Source organism: Leuresthes tenuis, unplaced genomic scaffold (genome assembly GCF_036924035.1).
Source record: "Leuresthes tenuis unplaced genomic scaffold, fLeuTen1.0.hap1 SCAF_15, whole genome shotgun sequence".
In the NCBI taxonomy this organism is placed as follows: Eukaryota; Metazoa; Chordata; class Actinopteri; order Atheriniformes; family Atherinopsidae; genus Leuresthes; species Leuresthes tenuis.
In genome coordinates this window covers 32,511,757-32,531,247 of record NW_027325369.1, presented here as the reverse complement: position 1 = coordinate 32,531,247, position 19,491 = coordinate 32,511,757, and the positions used below count along the sequence as shown (strand labels likewise).

Genomic DNA, 19,491 nt, shown 5'->3' with positions numbered 1-19,491 from the left:
ATAATCTTTCTCTCGGTAGAATGATGGACTCCAGATAGTCTGGAAATGGCCTTATAACCCTTCCCAGACTGATGGGCAGCAGCAGCTGCTTCTCTGAGATCATTGCTGATGTCTTTCCTCCTTGGCATCGTGTTAAACTGACAGAACTTCTGCTTTTATAGAGCTGCTCACACTGACTGAGGATCAGTTAATCAGAGCATTGATCAGCAGCTCCTGGCTGCTCTTAATTCATACATATTCCTCATGTAAATATCTATATCGACCTAATTTTAAGATCTTGTAAAGACCAGATGATAAGGAACGTGTCTGAATCAAACCTGGAAGTTCTTCGAAGGCCCTTTAGAGGCAGCAGTAGTTCAGAGCCTGGTTACCATCTCCTCTCGGTAGGTTGTAATTTGTTTGTCTTCCCACAGAAACATATTTCTATTTTCTTCCAGGAAAAAGCTTTTTGTTCATTAAAAAATAAGCAAAAACATCATAGTTTGTAAAAAAAAAAACATTTATTGTAAATACAACATAAAAATCAAGTAATCTATTAAATATCCTATTTAGGATTTTTTTTTTTGAGAACTAATGAAACTGTTTAAAAGTCAGTTTGATTTGTGACATAATGGATGTGTTTTTTATCCACTAGCAGGATAATATTTGTGGTTTAATGAGCAGATGGTCAGAAGACGGTGAGCAGTGTGAAGAGCCCATACAGCAGGGCACAGGGGTAGAATACCAGCAGCTGCTGGTCCTGCATGTCCAGGGTGGAGATGAAGATCTTAGAAGCAGAGAAACTGCACCAACAAATGGCTGAAGAGGCTAAAACTGTTCCCAGGACGCCTCTGTCAAAACAAAAACCAAAAGAAGTTCTGACGGACCGTCAAATATCATCTAAATATCAACTAAAACAGACTTTGAAATACATTCCAGCCTGTAAATAACGGACGGTGATTCCTGGTTTCTTGCACATTTATTTTTTCATTGATTACATGACAGATTGTTCTGTTAAAAAGTCCTGATCCAGAACTCATTTCTTTCTTTTAAAGAGGTCTTGAGCAATAGTTCTCCAGGCTTTAATCTTTTTAAATATTAATCGTGATACTTAGACATTATCAGGCCTTCCACATGAACAGTATCTGTGATACATGCAGGAGAATCATCCAGCAGCAGCATACCAAAGCAGGAATGTAGCTGAACCAGATGGTGAACACAATCAGCCACATCCTGATGTCAGTGAACTGTTTTTACACCACCATGTAACACATTTTCTGCTTTTTCACTCATCTTCAGTCCTTGTACCTGAGCATTTTCAGTGTTTTTTCTTAGTTCAGCCACTTAACTCTGACCTTTGACCCATTCAGGCAGAAAAAAGGCTCCTAACTCAAGGGATGAACCAGTGTTGTGTCGACACAGAACAGACAACTTAGCAAAGAAGCCATTTTAAACTGGATCTTTAGGCACTTTGTTAGAAGCAGCTCATGCCCACCCCTGAAGGTCAGTTTTGCTTTGGAAACGTAAAGAAACATGAATCTGTTAACCGTGATGAGCTATGAAAGCACCCCCACGAGGTTCTGGCTTCAGGTCTGTACAAACCGGCCGATTTAGAGTGAACAAGTTCAGGTTAGGGCTGAGTTATGTTACTTAAAAGAGATTATATCTGTATGACCAACGTTGTTTTATTAACCCGGGACAACTTCCAGCTGAACACATTTCAAATTGGAGTCACTGGTGGAGGACTCCTCTCTTCTGATTGGTTCCTCTGCTTAGTTAGGAAAAAAGATGCTGCCTCATGAATTATTCAGGCAGAAAAAAGGCTCCTAACTCAAGAGATGAACCAGTGTTGTGTCGACACAGAACAGACAACTTAGCAAAGAAGCCATTTTAAACTGGATCTTTAGGCACTTTGTTACCAGCAGCCTGTCACAAAGACTCATCATTTGTTCCCATTTCTTTAGCTGCATCTATGAAAAACAGCAAAGAAAACACAGTTTGACAGACAGAAAATAGGATTTCTGCAGCAATAAGGTGATTCCCAAAGAGCTATTAGCTGAAAACTTGGCATATCTCAGCATGGTGTGCAGTGTGTCCTTAAAACATTTGAGGAAACTGGACAAGTGGAGGACAAAAGAAGAAGTGTCAGGACTAAAAAACTATCTCCAGCAGATGAACAGGATCTGAAAGTGATGTCCTTAAGAAAGAGGAAAAAATCCAGCTGTGACCTGACAGGACCTGAGAGATGCATCTGGACCTTCAGCTGATCCATCTACTGTTGGCCCAAGCCTCATCAGAAATGGTCTCCATGGAAGGGTGGCTGTCAAGAAGCCGTTCTTAAGGAAGGGAAACAGGGAGAAAAGGCTGAGCTGTGCCAAATGACACAAGAAGTGGACTGAAAATCAGTGGCAACAGGTCTTATGGAGGGATGAATCCTCCCCAGAGCCCGGACCTCAACATTATTGAAGCAGTGTGGGATCATCTGACAGAGAACGGAACAAAAGGCAGCCCACATCCAAAGAAGAGCTTTGGGATGTCCTTCAAGAAGCCTGGAGAACTATTCCTGAAGACTCCTTAAAGAAATGACAGAAAGCTTGTCTCAGAGGGTTCAGGCTGTGTTGGAGAATAAAGGAGCTCAGAGCAGATATTCACTTTAAAGCTGCTGAGAACTGATAAAAAACTCTGTTTCTGCCTCAGATTCTGGGTTTATGTTCTATATATTCTATATTTATAATTTCTTTTACATTTATTTAGCACATATATAAAATAAATCACATCAGCTGTTTTCCTGGAAATATATGAAGAACTGAGGGCTGGATCAGGACTTCTGAACAGTAATGTGGCCTCTTTTCCTTTTTCATCATTACTTCTAACCGGCTTGTGCCAGCAGCAGGAAAAGAAGCGGATCTCCTCTTTGATGATTTTCCAAAGAAATAGATATGTGGGGTTTTTTTATTTGTTATGATCAGATCAGTTTAAATGTTTAAAAAAGCGGGAGCTTTGACAGCCTTCAGAAATCACACCGTAATCTTAACTAAACTACATCTTCTGGTTCTCCTCATGAAATCACAGCTGCTTGATGACAAAACCCAACAGCTGGATGGACTTACTGCAAAGAGTAGAAGACGGCGAATGCAGACAGGGCGACGATGGGCAGAAGGCAGTAGCCCAGGACACTGGAAACGCAGCCGTATGACACTGACAGGGAGCTCATCAGACTCAGCAGGACATACATCCCAATACAGGCAGTGGCACTGATCCCATAGACATAACCGAAGTGGACCTTACCTGCCTGAGAAGACCAGATTTGGGGAATTAGGAACAGACATCCACTAAATCTCTTTGTAGCTGAAAGAGCAGTAAACAGTTTAGAGTAAACCTCAGAGAGCGGGTTTTGAAACGACCATATCAGTGACTCACCATCATTAACATGACACCCAGAGCGATGCAGAAGAGGACGGGACCCGTCATGTCACTCTCATTCATAATGCTGCCATCTGCAGGCTTAAAGGGGTTCAGCACTGTGAGCGTCTTCTGCCACATGTGATCAAAATCAACTCCAAGCTCTGAAAAATCCAGACAGACGAGCAGAATGTTGGTCAAGGAGAAGCTGCAGCCTTCCTCTGAAAAGCTGTCGTAACGCCAGGAGGCTTTTATTTGGTGAGGATATCATAAAGGTGCTGTCAGTTTATAGGTTAGTGGTTGTTTTTTGGGTCCAGCACATCCAAATGGACTCATATAAGGGCTAATATAAGGAAATACATACAGAAAAGTCTCATTACCAACAAGAAGGGGAGGTTCCTCCTCAGGAGACTCTGAGCCGGCGCTCTCAAAGGTTGTAGATTGCATCGTTGGCTGGTAGATCTCTCCGGTGTACTGCTGCTCCGTGAAGGGATCCAGACTGCCTGGCATGACATCTTGTGAGCCTCTGAAAGCAACACAGATGCAAAAAATATGTCATAACGCTTTTTTTTGTTAGATTTCTACTCTTTTTTTTAATTAAATGTGTTCCAACGTGTCAAAGTTTACAAAACAAGAGGTTTATTCTTTCGTGTTTATCCCATTTATGCATATTTATCTATTTTCTGAACCGGCTGCTCCAGAGATATCGTTACACATTTCTTTCACCTTCGTAATATTGTTAAAATCGGGAACTTCCTGTCTCAGGGTGATGCAGAGAAACTGCTCCATGCATCTGTTACTTCAGGATTGAACTACTGTAATTCCTTATTATTGAGCTGTCCCACAGATTCTCTGAAAAGCCTCCAGCTGATCCAAAACCCTGCAGCCAGAGTTCTGATGAGAACTAACAGCAGAGATCATGTTTCTCCAGCTTTAGCTTCTCTTCATTGGCTCCCTGTTAAAGTCAGAGTAGAATTTAAGGTTCTTCTCCTCACATATATAACTGTCTGCTTCTAAACTCAGACAAACTGAAGTTGTTCTCTTTGGACCTGAATGCTTTAGGGAGAAATTGTCTAGTTATATAGTTACTCTAGATGGTATTTTCTTGGCTTCTAGTCCTACAGTGAGGAACCTTGGAGTTATTTCTGATCAGGATCTGTACTCTGACTCACATATAAAACAGGTTTCTGCCTTCTTTCACCTTCGTAATATTGTTAAAATCACTTTGCTCTCAAACTGCAGGTTTCCTTGTGGTTCCCAGAGTTTCTAAAAGCAGAACGGGAGGCAGAGCCTTCAGTTATCAGGCCCCTAAAAGTAGAATGTGAGGCAGAGCCTTCAGTTATCAGGCCCCTAAAACTAAAAATAGAATGGGAGGCAGAGCCTTCAGTTATCAGGCCCCTAAAAGTAGAATGGGAGGCAGAGCCTTCAGTTATCAGGCCCCTAAAAGTAGAATGTGAGGCAGAGCCTTCAGTTATCAGGCCCCTAAAAGTAGAATGTGAGGCAGAGCCTTCAGTTATCAGGCCCCTAAAAGTAGAATGGGAGGCAGAGCCTTCAGTTATCAGGCCCCTAAAAGTAGAATGTGAGGCAGAGCCTTCAGTTATCAGGCCCCTAAAAGCAGAACGGGAGGCAGAGCCTTCAGTTATCAGGCCCCTAAAAGCAGAATGGGAGGCAGAGCCTTCAGTTATCAGGCCCCTAAAAGCAGAATGGGAGGCAGAGCCTTCAGTTATCAGGCCCCTAAAAGCAGAATGGGAGGCAGAGCCTTCAGTTATCAGGCCCCTAAAAGCAGAATGGGAGGCAGAGCCTTCAGTTATCAGGCCCCTAAAAGCAGAATGGGAGGCAGAGCCTTCAGTTATCAGGCCCCTAAAACTAAAAATAGAATGGGAGGCAGAGCCTTCAGTTATCAGGCCCCTAAAAGTAGAATGGGAGGCAGAGCCTTCAGTTATCAGGCCCCTAAAAGTAGAATGTGAGGCAGAGCCTTCAGTTATCAGGCCCCTAAAAGTAGAATGTGAGGCAGAGCCTTCAGTTATCAGGCCCCTAAAAGTAGAATGGGAGGCAGAGCCTTCAGTTATCAGGCCCCTAAAAGTAGAATGTGAGGCAGAGCCTTCAGTTATCAGGCCCCTAAAAGCAGAACGGGAGGCAGAGCCTTCAGTTATCAGGCCCCTAAAAGCAGAATGGGAGGCAGAGCCTTCAGTTATCAGGCCCCTAAAAGCAGAATGGGAGGCAGAGCCTTCAGTTATCAGGCCCCTAAAAGCAGAATGGGAGGCAGAGCCTTCAGTTATCAGGCCCCTAAAAGCAGAATGGGAGGCAGAGCCTTCAGTTATCAGGCCCCTAAAAGCAGAATGGGAGGCAGAGCCTTCAGTTATCAGGCCCCTAAAAGCAGAATGGGAGGCAGAGCCTTCAGTTATCAGGCCCCTAAAATCAGAATGGGAGGCAGAGCCTTCAGTTATCAGGCCCCTAAAAGCAGAATGGGAGGCAGAGCCTTCAGTTATCAGGCCCCTAAAAGCAGAATGGGAGGCAGAGCCTTCAGTTATCAGGCCCCTAAAAGCAGAATGGGAGGCAGAGCCTTCAGTTATCAGGCCCCTAAAAGCAGAATGGGAGGCAGAGCCTTCAGTTACCAGGCCCCTAAAAGCAGAATGGGAGGCAGAGCCTTCAGTTATCAGGCCCCTAAAAGCAGAATGGGAGGCAGAGCCTTCAGTTATCAGGCCCCTAAAAGCAGAATGGGAGGCAGAGCCTTCAGTTATCAGGCCCCTAAAAGCAGAATGGGAGGCAGAGCCTTCAGTTATCAGGCCCCTAAAAGCAGAATGGGAGGCAGAGCCTTCAGTTATCAGGCCCCTAAAAGCAGAATGGGAGGCAGAGCCTTCAGTTATCAGGCCCCTAAAAGCAGAATGGGAGGCAGAGCCTTCAGTTATCAGGCCCCTAAAAGCAGAATGGGAGGCAGAGCCTTCAGTTATCAGGCCCCTAAAAGCAGAATGGGAGGCAGAGCCTTCAGTTATCAGGCCCCTAAAAGCAGAATGGGAGGCAGAGCCTTCAGTTATCAGGCCCCTAAAAGTAGAATGTGAGGCAGAGCCTTCAGTTATCAGGCCCCTAAAAGTAGAATGTGAGGCAGAGCCTTCAGTTATCAGGCCCCTAAAAGCAGAATGGGAGGCAGAGCCTTCAGTTATCAGGCCCCTAAAAGCAGAATGGGAGGCAGAGCCTTCAGTTATCAGGCCCCTAAAAGCAGAATGGGAGGCAGAGCCTTCAGTTATCAGGCCCCTAAAAGCAGAATGGGAGGCAGAGCCTTCAGTTATCAGGCCCCTAAAAGTAGAATGTGAGGCAGAGCCTTCAGTTATCAGGCCCCTAAAAGCAGAATGGGAGGCAGAGCCTTCAGTTATCAGGCCCCTAAAAGCAGAATGGGAGGCAGAGCCTTCAGTTATCAGGCCCCTAAAAGCAGAATGGGAGGCAGAGCCTTCAGTTATCAGGCCCCTAAAAGCAGAATGGGAGGCAGAGCCTTCAGTTATCAGGCCCCTAAAAGCAGAATGGGAGGCAGAGCCTTCAGTTATCAGGCCCCTAAAAGTAGAATGGGAGGCAGAGCCTTCAGTTATCAGGCCCCTAAAAGTAGAATGGGAGGCAGAGCCTTCAGTTATCAGGCCCCTAAAAGTAGAATGTGAGGCAGAGCCTTCAGTTATCAGGCCCCTAAAAGCAGAATGGGAGGCAGAGCCTTCAGTTATCAGGCCCCTAAAAGCAGAATGGGAGGCAGAGCCTTCAGTTATCAGGCCCCTAAAAGCAGAATGGGAGGCAGAGCCTTCAGTTATCAGGCCCCTAAAAGCAGAATGGGAGGCAGAGCCTTCAGTTATCAGGCCCCTAAAAGTAGAATGTGAGGCAGAGCCTTCAGTTATCAGGCCCCTAAAAGTAGAATGGGAGGCAGAGCCTTCGGTTATCAGGCCCCACTCTGTGGAACCAGCTGCCAGCTTGGCTTCAGGAAGCAGACACCCTCTCTACCTTTAAGATCAGGCTGAAACTTTCCTTTCTGATAAAGCTTATAGTTAGGGATGGCTCAGGTGAGCCTGAAACATCCCATAGTTCTGCTGCTATAGGCCCAGCCTGCTGGGGGAGCTCCCATGATGCACCTCTCCTCCCTCTGACATCATTGCTGTCATTAACTTGTGTTTCTCTCTCTCAGCAGGTATCTCTGGCCTGGTGTTACGCTGCTTGTTGTCCCCTCTTTCCTGTCCTCTCAGCCCCCAGCTGGTTGAATTGGTGGAATTTATGCTTTCTGAACAGGATGGAAACATTTTTAGATGTTTTGTGATGTTTTCAAATAGATTGTATGACAGCTGCAGAGTTGTTAAAAGCATTTCCTTCCTCATAAACTGCAAAGATGACTTTAATGATTTTAAACCTGCACATAAAGCTTAACCGCAGTATTAAATATTTCAGCCTTTTAGAGCAGTTTCTGATGTGGTGTGAAACTAGTTTAGGATCCTTTAAACCTCTTTGTTCTTCTGTAATTTGAGTATTTATCAGTCTGATGCATGTAACTGACTCAAAAGGGATGTACAAGAGGCACATTTTCAACAGCTGAAGTGTCGCTGAGGGGAATACTCACTCATTGTTTGTACTGTAGGGGTCGTAATAAGTCACAGTGTGACCCTGGTCATCGATATAATACCCTGTTTGGTAGAAGTCCTGCTCAAACTGCTGGAAGTCTCCCATGCTGATCAGAGAAAAGTCAAGACTGAATGAAATATATTAGTTTAAAACCAGTTAGTGCCTCTTACTGTCACGTGAATGCAACACATCTGAGCCAATATACAGAACTCAGCTTCACTGCTGCCATAATTACCAGCAGTTTAAAGATCAGATTTACTGAAAAAAGGCAAATTAGCTGAAATCCAGAAAACAGACTGATGCAGTGAGGTTTAAAATGCTTCATTTGTCATTTTCAGGACACAGGAACAGTCATGAATAGGTAATGTCCTGCACCAAATACATAGCAATGCAGCAAATTAAGCTGTGATTCACAAGCGAGAATGTGTTAATCACTCAAACTTTAAGTCCAGTTGTGACTGCCTCTGGGTCACGGAAAAAAACAAATGTTCCAAATCAAAAGCATCATCCATTGCTCCTTTCAATAAACTCACCTTTGAGTCTGCCGTCAACAGCAGAACGAGGCAGAAGTCTTCCTCACTGTGTTGTCAGAGAAGAGAACATGTGAAGTCTGGTCTGTGAGGCCAGACTATTAATAGGAGGCTATATTTGGACCGGGCCTAACAACTGTTCAGCAGCGCTCAGTGCCATTTTGAAACGACCAATTTGTTTTTCTGCAGTAGAAATGTAACTTCTTATTATGACCTCTTTTTAGAGTTAGCTTGTTTAGGAGGGTTCAGGCTGTGTTGAAGAATAAAGGAGCTCAGACCAAACATTCACTTTAAAGCTCCTCAGAATTGTACAAACTCTGTTTATATTATGTTCTCATAAATCACTGCAACTCGTTCCTTTTTTCCATGCGTTAATATGAAATACTGCAAGCAAACAAATTGCATTAATTTGACTCGAGAAAACATTAAATGTTTTGGGTTCATTGAGACTACGGAGAAATAAAAGTCAATGTAAATGTGGGCTTCACTGTTCTTTTTCCTGCTTCTACAGCACAATGTTTTACATTTCTTTTTTTGGATCGTTGTAGGAAAATGATCAGCTCTTTTCTACTTTGTCGCCATAGTAACGTCACACTGCGGTTGCGTGTCATGCGCAGTGCAGCGCAGTGCTGACTTCCGTCAACACGGCTTCTAAACCCGGAAGTTAGAGCAGGACCGGAAACAAGCAAGTATGTCATGTGATATTTAGCTTCTTGTCTGCTTTGAAGCAGCTGTGTAAAAAGTAGTTTAAAGAAGGTATGTGACCGCTTTTACTCTTTTAATGTGCTTGGATATTCGTGTGTTACTGAGCAGGCAGCTGATAACCGAAGCTGTCGCTGAATTCCACTCACAGGTAGAGCTCATCTAGCTAACCAGCTAACCCGTTAGCATGTTTTTATCTTACTTTAACACTGATGCTCAGACTCGTTTAGTTTATCTTCATGTGTGGGATATTTTAACCTGACAGAGTCCGTTTTCTTCACACAGTTATCGAGGTGAAGACGGAAAAAAGCATCATGGCTGATGTGAGTATAAACCGTTGTTCCTTTTCTTTTAGCAGTTGCCTCAGGAACTCTTCACGGGTTTTAAACGTGACAGCTGAGCTAAATGATGATGGATTTGTGAAAGAACGGGCAGCACATCAGCAGGGATTCAGTCTGAGCTGCTGTTGTTGACAGTTTGCATCCTTTCTGTGCTGTTTATGGGTGTCACAGTGGCTTCTGTGACCTTTCTGAGCTTCCAGAGCCTGCGGACGGTCACGAGTCTCAGCGACGCTGTGACTCACAAACACAAAGTAAACGCACAGAAATCTGCTGACCACGCATGTTCCAGGAGTTCTTATAGTTTACACAGACAAATGCAAACTAAAAAGTATACAGTTATAGCCACATTTGGCCAATTTATGTATGCTGCACAAGTTAAAGAGTTTTTCTAAATGTATTATTTATTAATTCTACATTTCTAAACAGTTCAAAGCTTCACTCGAGTTTAATGTCACTGAGAGGTGGCGGTGCTGAACTCATGAACCAGCAAAGTTCCCCAAAAACAAAACCCGATTCTCATGTTGCAGAGAAGATGTTTAGATTTGATGTTTTCCACATCACAATCAGCACAATTAGCTCCTGTGTTCAAGTATGTGCACACGTACAAGGGATTTAACTTCGGTTAGCTGAGCTCTCTGTACGCACGTGTGTCCAAATGATGAAGAACAATCGAAGTAACTAAAGAACCTAAAACATTTTCTTGATTTGCACTTTTTTTTGTGCAACTTTTCATCTGTTGAATCTATTCTGACGTTCTGACTCTGAAGCCAAACTGGAAGCAGTTCAGTGCCGCTGCCGCTAATGTTCTAACCGCTAAATTCACATCTTTCTATCGTTTAATCTCTGAACGAGGTGGAAACCTGAACTAAAAAGCCTCCTTTTGGACCAGAAGTCTGTTGAATTAACCTGTGCTTTGAAAAGTTTCCAGAGGAGTCTGCAGAGGAGAGCAGAAACCGTCATTAATGTCCGTCTGTGGTGTTCTTTACGCTTTTCTGTGCAGGATTTGAAGAGATTCCTGTACAAACAGCTGCAAAGGTGTGTATTAACGAAGCAACACGGTGTTCTCCATGTTCTGTGACTCTTCTTTAAAAGCTGCTCTTTGCTCTCCTTCAGTGTTGAAGGTCTTCATGCTATCGTGGTGACAGACAGAGACGGCGTCCCGGTCATCAAAGGTAAGACGCTCTTCCCTGATCACCCACATCGCCTTAATGAGGCTCTCGCATCACATAACTGTAGCTTTTCTACACGGTATTCTTCTCATGCTTTCAGACTTTTTGTTGTTGGTGCACCTGTTGCAGAAATATTCCAGAACGACTTGATTTTTCCACATTTAGCTGTTTGTGACATAAATTACAGGAACTTAAGCTGTGCGACACCATCTTGTTTTTACAGTTCATTTCAAATATTCCATCAGACTGATTTCTGGTCTCCACTTTTTAAAAAGCCCCCCTGTTCTATAGGAAGTTTCTGGTTTTCTCCTAATTCCTGGAACCACATCTGACGCATTCAAGCTTCTTAGTTTTCCATAATTGTATCAACAGTTAGCCCAGATATGGAGATGACCTGGGCTCATATTTCTCCTTTATTTGGTTTAATTATAATTTGTGTTGCTTATAAGAGGAGGCTCGTTCAGTTACTGTATGTTGTGCATATGTAGTCACACAGTATTTGAAATTAGGTTAATGGAGTTGCTGTATCCCTGCAGTTGCCAATGACAACGCCCCGGTCCACGCTCTGAGACCTGGCTTCCTGTCCACGTTCGCTCTGGCCACAGATCAGGGCAGCAAGCTGGGCCTGTCCAAGAACAAGAGCATCATCTGCTACTACAACACCTACCAGGTGACCCAGCAGCCTCAGAATAATCACTCTGTGTATAAGGAGGACATATTTGCCCAGTATCTGACATGTTCCTGGTGTATAAGGAGGATATATTTGCCCAGTATCTGACATGTTCCTGGTGTATAAGGAGGATATATTTGCCCAGTATCTGACATGTTCCTGGTGTATAAGGAGGATATATTTGCCCAGTATCTGACATGTTCCTGGTGTATAAGGAGGACATATTTGCCCAGTATCTGACATGTTCCTGGTGTATAAGGAGGATATATTTGCCCAGTATCTGACATGTTCCTGGTGTATAAGGAGGATATATTTGCCCAGTATCTGACATGTTCCTGGTGTATAAGGAGGATATATTTGCCCAGTATCTGACATGTTCCTGGTGTATAAGGAGGACATATTTGCCCAGTATCTGACATGTTCCTGGTGTATAAGGAGGACATATTTGCCCAGTATCTGACATGTTCCTGGTGTATAAGGAGGATATATTTGCCCAGTATCTGACATGTTCCTGGTGTATAAGGAGGACATATTTGCCCAGTATCTGACATGTTCCTGGTGTATAAGGAGGATATATTTGCCCAGTATCTGACATGTTCCTGGTGTATAAGGAGGACATATTTGCCCAGTATCTGACATGTTCCTGGTGTATAAGGAGGATATATTTACCCAGTATCTGACATGTTCCTGGTGTATAAGGAGGATATATTTGCCCAGTATCTGACATGTTCCTGGTGTATAAGGAGGACATATTTGCCCAGTATCTCACATGTTCCTGGTGTATAAGGAGGACATATTTGCCCAGTATCTCACATGTTCCTGGTGTATAAGGAGGATATATTTACCCAGTATCTGACATGTTCCTGGTGTATAAGGAGGATATATTTGCCCAGTATCTGACATGTTCCTGGTGTATAAGGAGGATATATTTACCCAGTATCTGACATGTTCCTGGTGTATAAGGAGGATATATTTACCCAGTATCTGACATGTTCCTGGTGTATAAGGAGGATATATTTGCCCAGTATCTGACATGTTCCTGGTGTATAAGGAGGATATATTTACCCAGTATCTGACATGTTCCTGGTGTATAAGGAGGATATATTTACCCAGTATCTGACATGTTCCTGGTGTATAAGGAGGATATATTTACCCAGTATCTGACATGTTCCTGGTGTATAAGGAGGATATATTTACCCAGTATCTGACATGTTCCTGGTGTATAAGGAGGACATATTTGCCCAGTATCTGACATGTTCCTGGTGTATAAGGAGGATATATTTGCCCAGTATCTGACATGTTCCTGGTGTATAAGGAGGATATATTTGCCCAGTATCTGACATGTTCCTGGTGTATAAGGAGGATATATTTACCCAGTATCTGACATGTTCCTGGTGTATAAGGAGGATATATTTGCCCAGTATCTGACATGTTCCTGGTGTATAAGGAGGATATATTTGCCCAGTATCTCACATGTTCCTGGTGTATAAGGAGGATATATTTGCCCAGTATCTCACATGTTCCTGGTGTATAAGGAGGACATATTTACCCAGTATCTGACATGTTCCTGGTGTATAAGGAGGACATATTTGCCCAGTATCTGACATGTTCCTGGTGTATATGGAGGATATATTTGCCCAGTATCTGACTTGTTCCTGGTGTATAAGGAGGATATATTTGCCCAGTATCTGACATGTTCCTGGTGTATATGGAGGATATATTTGCCCAGTATCTGACTTGTTCCTGGTGTATAAGGAGGATATATTTGCCCAGTATCTGACTTGTTCCTGGTACACTTTCAGATTACTGCAGAGCACTTATTTAGAACCAAACGGATGTTTCTCAGGTACAGAATGTGGAGTTTGTATCAGCATTTAATAGAATTTTAGTTTCTCCACGATGACACGTCTGCTGTGTTTCTGTGTTGAACAGATCGTGCAGTTCAATCGACTCCCTCTGGTCATCAGCTTCATTGCCAGCAGCAATGCTAACACAGGTGAGTTTCATCAGTCTGCGTTTAGTGTGACAAACTGACGTGGCTGTAGAAATCAGGGGTGTTTCTGTCATCACGCAGCTGATGTGTGTGTGTTTACAAGGACGTACAGCACGGTACTGTGAAAAGGTTTTCAGTCACACCGCATTTCTTTATGTGTTGCCATGGAAACGGGAAACAGATGCAGTGATTTATTGAAACATTGTCCAATATAAACCCAGAATATGAGGCAAAAACAGAGTTTTTTTTTATCAGTTCTCAGCAGCTTTAAAGTGAATATCTGTTCTGAGCAACACAGCCTGAACCCCATCTGTCCACTTTGTGTGTCCGCAGGTCTCATCATGAGTCTGGAGAAAGAGTTGGCTCCACTCATAGAGGAGCTGAGGCAGGTGGTGGAGGTGACATAAACTCTCATGCCAGTCCACTGCAGATTAACCGATGGGGACACCTTCCTGCTCATTCTCATCGTTTGTGTCTGTAATGGCGTGCTCGTGTCCATTTTGGAAAAGCTTTCTGTGCTCAGTTTTCTGTCAGGATGTGAGGCGCTGACCCCCTCAAACACGTTCATCATGGTGGAACTTTCCTGGAGACGATTGCTGTCTTCGTTTTTCCTTCTAACGTTTTCTGTAGATGTACAGTCTGAATAAATGTTTACAATTTGGCAACTGGAGTCGTTTCCTTTTGTCCCAAATGTCTTACTATTATGTCCGATCTGTCAAACATTAACATACATTTACAAAAACATATCAACATACCTTTATGTGCACGCATGTGCATGTACTGCATGCATGTGCATGTACTGCATGCATGTGCATGTACTGCATGCACTGCATGCATGTGCATGTACTGCATGCATGTGCATGTACTGCATGCATGTGCATGTACTGCATGCATGTGCATGTACTGCATGCATGTGCATGTACTGCATGCACATTCATACATGTGCATCTACAAATACACACAGACAAACTCTGTTTTTGCCTCATATTCTGGGTTTATATTTGACAATGTCTCAATAAATCACTGCATCTGTTTCCCGTTTCCATGGCAACACGTAAAGAAATGAGGTGTGACTCAAAACGTTTTCACAGTACCGTGCTGTACGTCCTTGTTAACACACACACATCAGAAACATCCCTGATTTCTACAGCCGCAAATTCACACAAACCCCTACTCACCTACATACATAAGTACAAATGGATATATAAATACATGCAAATGAATATAAGCATACATACATGTATATAAATGCATACATACAAATATGCATACATATTCAAAAACATATATACATACTGTCACAAACTGGCTCTTTGGGCCATGACAAGACCGTTTTTAGAAGGTTTAACATGTTTATTTATTTAACACAAAGAAAAAATGAACCTACATTCAAAATGTGAGGTGGGCGTCAGTTTTATCAGTGGTGTAAGATGTAGTGAATGTGTGTTGTCAAGAGCAGATAAGTGAAAGGGAAAAAGAATGGTTGACATGGCTGCTGCCACACCGCGGGGCCCCTGCTGTGAATCAACCTTGGGTTTCTGTGACCTCAGGCCACCGGGCCCAGCCCACAAACCCAAATGTCATTGAAAGGCTGCTGCCTCAACAGCAGGGGTCGCCACAAACATACTTACACATATATACATATATATAAATATAAATAATATTGTATTTTGGAACTATAAATGACACATCTGAGAATGATCCAAAGGCACCAGGTCACTGTTGACTCATTTTTGGGTCTTAAAAAGTTTCGGACGACTTCTCGTACGACGGCTTCAAAGCATCTTCCCGAAACTAGGAGCAACAACTTAGCTGAAGAAGTCCCACAGCATTGGCTGGTTACATGGACGGGAACTCACAGCATAGACGCCAGAACCAGGGGTGCGCCCCCCCCCCCCATCAGCCTCCCTACCCACTGCATTACGCTGTAAAAAAATAAAGAATCTGAATTTAAACCAAATTGATCTGACTTACATTCATCTCCTTCATATAATTAATGCGTAGATCTATGCTTTTATTGTGAAATGCAGCCTGCCTGACTACGGCAGCCCAGGGCGGGAGCAGGCAGTTCCTGAGGCGGCTCAGGGGAAACGAGTGGATGTTGGTTCCCCAGAACTGACGGCTAAGCCTTGAGCTGGACATACTGAGGGATGTGTGTCCATCCTGCAAACCTGCAGCTCCATATCCTCTGTGTGAACGTGCCTGTATCTGAAAGCTCTTTCTCAGCCCTGCAGGCTGCGCAGCACTGTGACGCAGGCGAGACCAACACATTTGGCCATGATGAACCTTATGGATGAAAGCCATGTCTCGACCCTGCTTATTTTCATCAGTGGGTCGAATGAGAGAAGGTCCACTTTTGGAAGTGCGTGAAAGTTCTGAGTCATGAGCGCAGACTTTTCATTTTTTCTGCTGTGCCTGGGTGTGTTAAGCATCGCTACTGAATAAACGACACATTCAAGGACACAAATAATGCTGTGATGGCTTAATTTAATCATCAAAGTTTCATTTTCTTAACAATAAAGATGCCGTGTGCATCCATTCTAGTTCTTTTATAACTGCATGCTATCATAAAATAACTTAAAATCAAATCCTTAATTATTGATAAGTGTTGCATGCTCCCCCCCCCCCCCCCTCAGAAAATAGTTCTGACCTGAGTAGTATTGCATTTGCTCTCTGCCACTCATTTTAGACACACTGAGTACACAATAAAACAAGCTGTGTTATATTCCTGTCGCTGAGACAGTTGAGCTCATATCCAGGGTGCAAGCAGCGGGACTGAGGGATGAAATTGTGGGCCAGCTACATCAGTGAGTGATGAGTTATAAACATCACTATATATTTCCATCCCTCTTTCCACTGGGACCACAATCATGCTTTGCCTGCTTCTCCCACTGTTCTAAAGGCCAGACTTAGTGAGAGTTGAGAGTCTGGATCTGAGGGAGAAAACCTCATGAGAGCTGGAAGACGGGCTCGAATGCTCCTCAGGTAAAATGGAAATGCAAATTTGAATATTTTATAAAGGTTCTTGAAATAAAGACCTGAATACACCTCAACGTTTTCTGGGTTATTTTCGTTTTATCTATGTCTGTGTACATCTATGATGTTTGACAAACATACCTGTGAATATAGCTTGACTACCGAGTGATTTATGATCACTTTTATTGTGTAGAAACATCATTCATCCATAGATATAATGTACTGTAGGAGCACCGTATCAAGATGGCACGCCCCTCTAGTCTATATATCTATAGATGTAGATATATATCTATAAATATACACAGTAAAATAAGCATACCCAAATTAACACTGCGAGAGTTGATCTTAACACTTTTAAAGTGTCTATATGGGTCCACACCTCAGTGTTAATTTAACACTTTGAGTGTTGGTACCTTTACACTAAGTGTAAATTTGACTCTTTTTGGAGTTAAAATTTAACTCTGCCTAACACCAACCAGTGTTAGTTTTTTTTTAACACTTCTACGTAGTGTTAGCAATTAACTCTCAGAGGACTATTTATTAACTACACAAGTGTTACCCCCATAACACTTAGAAGGTGTCAATATAATTCTCACATATTCCTAAAAAATGAATCATGAGTCATGTTTGTCAGTTTAAAAACATTTATTTTCAAACTTGCACCACAAATATTAAAACATGCAACAGTAAGGCACAATATATGTCGTCTCACTCTCAGAGTATTGCTTATCAAACGGTCTAAAATACGTCAGCTGGTCAATGAAAATCACAATATGTTCATGATTTTGCTCTAATATACAGTATGCATGAAAATGTCCATCGAAGTACAGCCTATTATAGCATAAGTTGCACTATTAAGCACGTTGTTCATTAGTGATGGGACGAACGACACTGGTGCGTCAGCTTTGTGTTGAGAGCCCAAGAGTGAAACCCCGTATTGGTGCGTGTATCGCTTTAAGAAAAAAATCACGTGACCGATACAGGAACGGTGTCGCTTAAATGTGACGGCGCCAAATTGTGTTTTAAGAAAGCAAACTGTGTCAACATGTTGTGGGTTTGTTGGATGGAGTTTTGTTGTTATCCAAACCTTCATCAACTTGCACTGAAAATGTTGTGTTCGCCCTCTCCATCTGTACCCTGTGAAAGAGTTTTTTCCCAGGCAGGGGAACTGGTAAGAGGAGAAATCGCCTTGGAGCAAACACCCTACAAAAACGGTTGTTCCTCAATAAAAATGCATAAATGAATCTATATGTAATTTGTTTTATTTTGTATGCTTTAACACTTACGTTAACAAACTTCCACACATAAGATAAAAAGTTGAACTCTGAATTTTAATACAAATTCGCTATATTTTACAAACCAACTCAGTTTAGCATTTACATCAACAAGGTTTGAAGCCTATTTTGAACTCTTCTCATGGACAACTTGACTCACAAATTGAGCGAATGAAGTTCTACAATAATGAGATTATATCTTAAATAAAGGACTGGTGATTAAATGTCTCGCAGGCTCATGTTGGATTTGCCGCATTTTACCTGGTCCTTCTTCTTATTTCATTTACCTGCAATGATTCCAGAACACCTGAAGGGGGCACTATTGAGTGACCAACACAGTTTGTGTAGTGTGTCAATACACTCCTTGAGGTAGCATCATCCCATCACTATTGTTCCTGTGTTATGACATTACAGATTTTCTTAAATACAGGCAGGTCATCATGGGATGTTCCAGCGCATACAAACAAGTCAACCTGGTACTCGGTGCCATCATTTCTGACCCAACATGTAGTGGAAACATCTGAACATGGATCTAATTGTAATGTATGACAGAGTAATTCTCCACCTTCCAAGCTATCAATGCTTTTTATTTTTAAAGGACCAATCTCAAACCGCTTAAAATAATAATTTTCATAGTAAAATGCCAGTTGACGCTGGTGTTGCTTTACTAGAGATTTAGTAAGGTTTTTAAAAATTTTTTACAGACTTCTTTAAAAAAAAAATAATGTTTTGCTTCAAATGTGTATAATTTTTATAATCCTTGGATAATGTATCATTAAGTGGTGTTTGGGAATCAATTTCTTATGATGGAACAAAGTTTTGAACATGTTATGGTGGTCACAGATCAAATGTTTTAGGTAACATATCCTACCATCAGTAAGGATAAGGGGAGAAGACTAGATCAACAATCTGTATCAAGAGGAGCAAAAAATTCCAGTGATTATTGTCCCAAATCACCAAAAATAAGTGGGGTATTGCGTAGAATACACCATGACTGAATTGCATTTAAACCTACAGTTTTGTCCTAATTTTTTAAGTGACTCGGTTTGTTTTTACGTTCCATGTGTCCATAATTAAAACTCTATCCTATCTGACAACGTGTTGATGGAGATGTGACCATTTTACAGCTTCAGCTCATACTGTACGACACCCTCCAACAAATCACGCATAATATCACCATAATTACACCATAAACAGTAGGCAGAGCAGGAGCTTCACTTAGTGCATTACAATGTTCAATATGAAGATTAAGTCCTGGATTATCCTCAGAAAAAACAGACTGAATTTCTTCCTTATTTGTCAGACAGAACCTACAAAAGTATGTTGCACTGAAAGATTCAACAAAGCCGAGCAAAGTATTTAAAGCGAGATTATCTCCTGTGACTTGAATTACAAACACGGGTTCAGCAATAAATGGAAGTTGGATTCCTTCGGTTTCTAAAATTTTCAAATCGTCAATTAGAGGCTTTAATATTTCTTCAAAACCGTACGTCTTTAAATCTTGGGTGTAGAAAATAGTTGTAAGATGTATGTTCATTAGCACAGAGTTCACCTTGGGTGGGAGGTTTTTTTAAAGTAAAATAAACACAGTTTGTGGATCCCCTTCTTAGAACCCAACGGATTTAGCCGTTTCTAAATCGTCATAATAGAGTAAAATTTGTAGAGCATGTGTCTGTTGTGAAAAAAGAGGATGGTTTTGGAAATAAAACCCATCATTAATGTCTTTATATGTCCCCTTTTTACAGTGTCTCTTATCTCACTATTTTTGAAAATGGATCTCAGTGTACCTAAAATGGTCACATACATGTACTTTACATGTACTTTAGAGGAATCTGATTATATACACCTGTAGTTCTATTTCTACGTAT

The 19,491-nt window shown here is 42.2% G+C and overlaps 2 protein-coding genes across 4 annotated transcripts; one reads left to right on the top strand and one right to left on the bottom strand.

Moving 5' to 3' along the window:
- Window positions 1-509: 509 nt before the first annotated feature.
- Window positions 510-8,658, bottom strand: LOC140270481 (protein YIPF5-like). Of its 2 annotated transcripts, none has more exons than XM_072365648.1 (6): window positions 8,502-8,658; window positions 7,967-8,095; window positions 3,762-3,907; window positions 3,400-3,545; window positions 3,090-3,271; window positions 510-830 (listed from the first exon to the last, which is right to left on the bottom strand). In XM_072365648.1, exons 2-6 carry the CDS (start codon window positions 8,071-8,073, stop codon window positions 668-670), a joined length of 744 nt encoding a protein of 247 aa, XP_072221749.1. In that variant the 5' UTR covers window positions 8,074-8,095; window positions 8,502-8,658; the 3' UTR covers window positions 510-667. The 2 variants fall into 2 exon arrangements, with proteins under 2 accessions (XP_072221749.1, XP_072221750.1); XM_072365649.1 differs by having other exon boundaries at window positions 7,967-8,074.
- Window positions 8,659-9,147: 489 nt separating this feature from the next.
- lamtor3 (late endosomal/lysosomal adaptor, MAPK and MTOR activator 3) lies at window positions 9,148-14,038 on the top strand. Of its 2 annotated transcripts, none has more exons than XM_072365650.1 (7): window positions 9,148-9,254; window positions 9,486-9,523; window positions 10,542-10,576; window positions 10,655-10,713; window positions 11,247-11,380; window positions 13,313-13,376; window positions 13,707-14,038. In XM_072365650.1, exons 2-7 carry the CDS (start codon window positions 9,515-9,517, stop codon window positions 13,778-13,780), a joined length of 375 nt encoding a protein of 124 aa, XP_072221751.1. In that variant the 5' UTR covers window positions 9,148-9,254; window positions 9,486-9,514; the 3' UTR covers window positions 13,781-14,038. The 2 variants fall into 2 exon arrangements, with proteins under 2 accessions (XP_072221751.1, XP_072221752.1); XM_072365651.1 differs by lacking the exon at window positions 9,148-9,254 and adding an exon at window positions 9,263-9,351.
- Window positions 14,039-19,491: the final 5,453 nt, after the last annotated feature.

Excerpts from the sequence above, each read along its gene's own strand:
- LOC140270481 (XM_072365648.1), bottom strand. The coding sequence starts at position 8,073 with ATGGGAGACTTCCAGCAGTTTGAGCAGGACTTCTACCAAACAGGGTAT. Across the intron at positions 3,546-3,761 it reads GGAACCTCCCCTTCTTGTTG|AGCTTGGAGTTGATTTTGAT; the intron begins GTAATGAGACTT and ends TGGATTTTTCAG. Across the intron at positions 831-3,089 it reads GCCGTCTTCTACTCTTTGCA|AGGCGTCCTGGGAACAGTTT; the intron begins GTAAGTCCATCC and ends TTGTTTTGACAG.
- lamtor3 (XM_072365650.1), top strand. Across the intron at positions 10,714-11,246 it reads CGGCGTCCCGGTCATCAAAG|TTGCCAATGACAACGCCCCG; the intron begins GTAAGACGCTCT and ends GTATCCCTGCAG. Across the intron at positions 11,381-13,312 it reads GCTACTACAACACCTACCAG|ATCGTGCAGTTCAATCGACT; the intron begins GTGACCCAGCAG and ends TGTGTTGAACAG.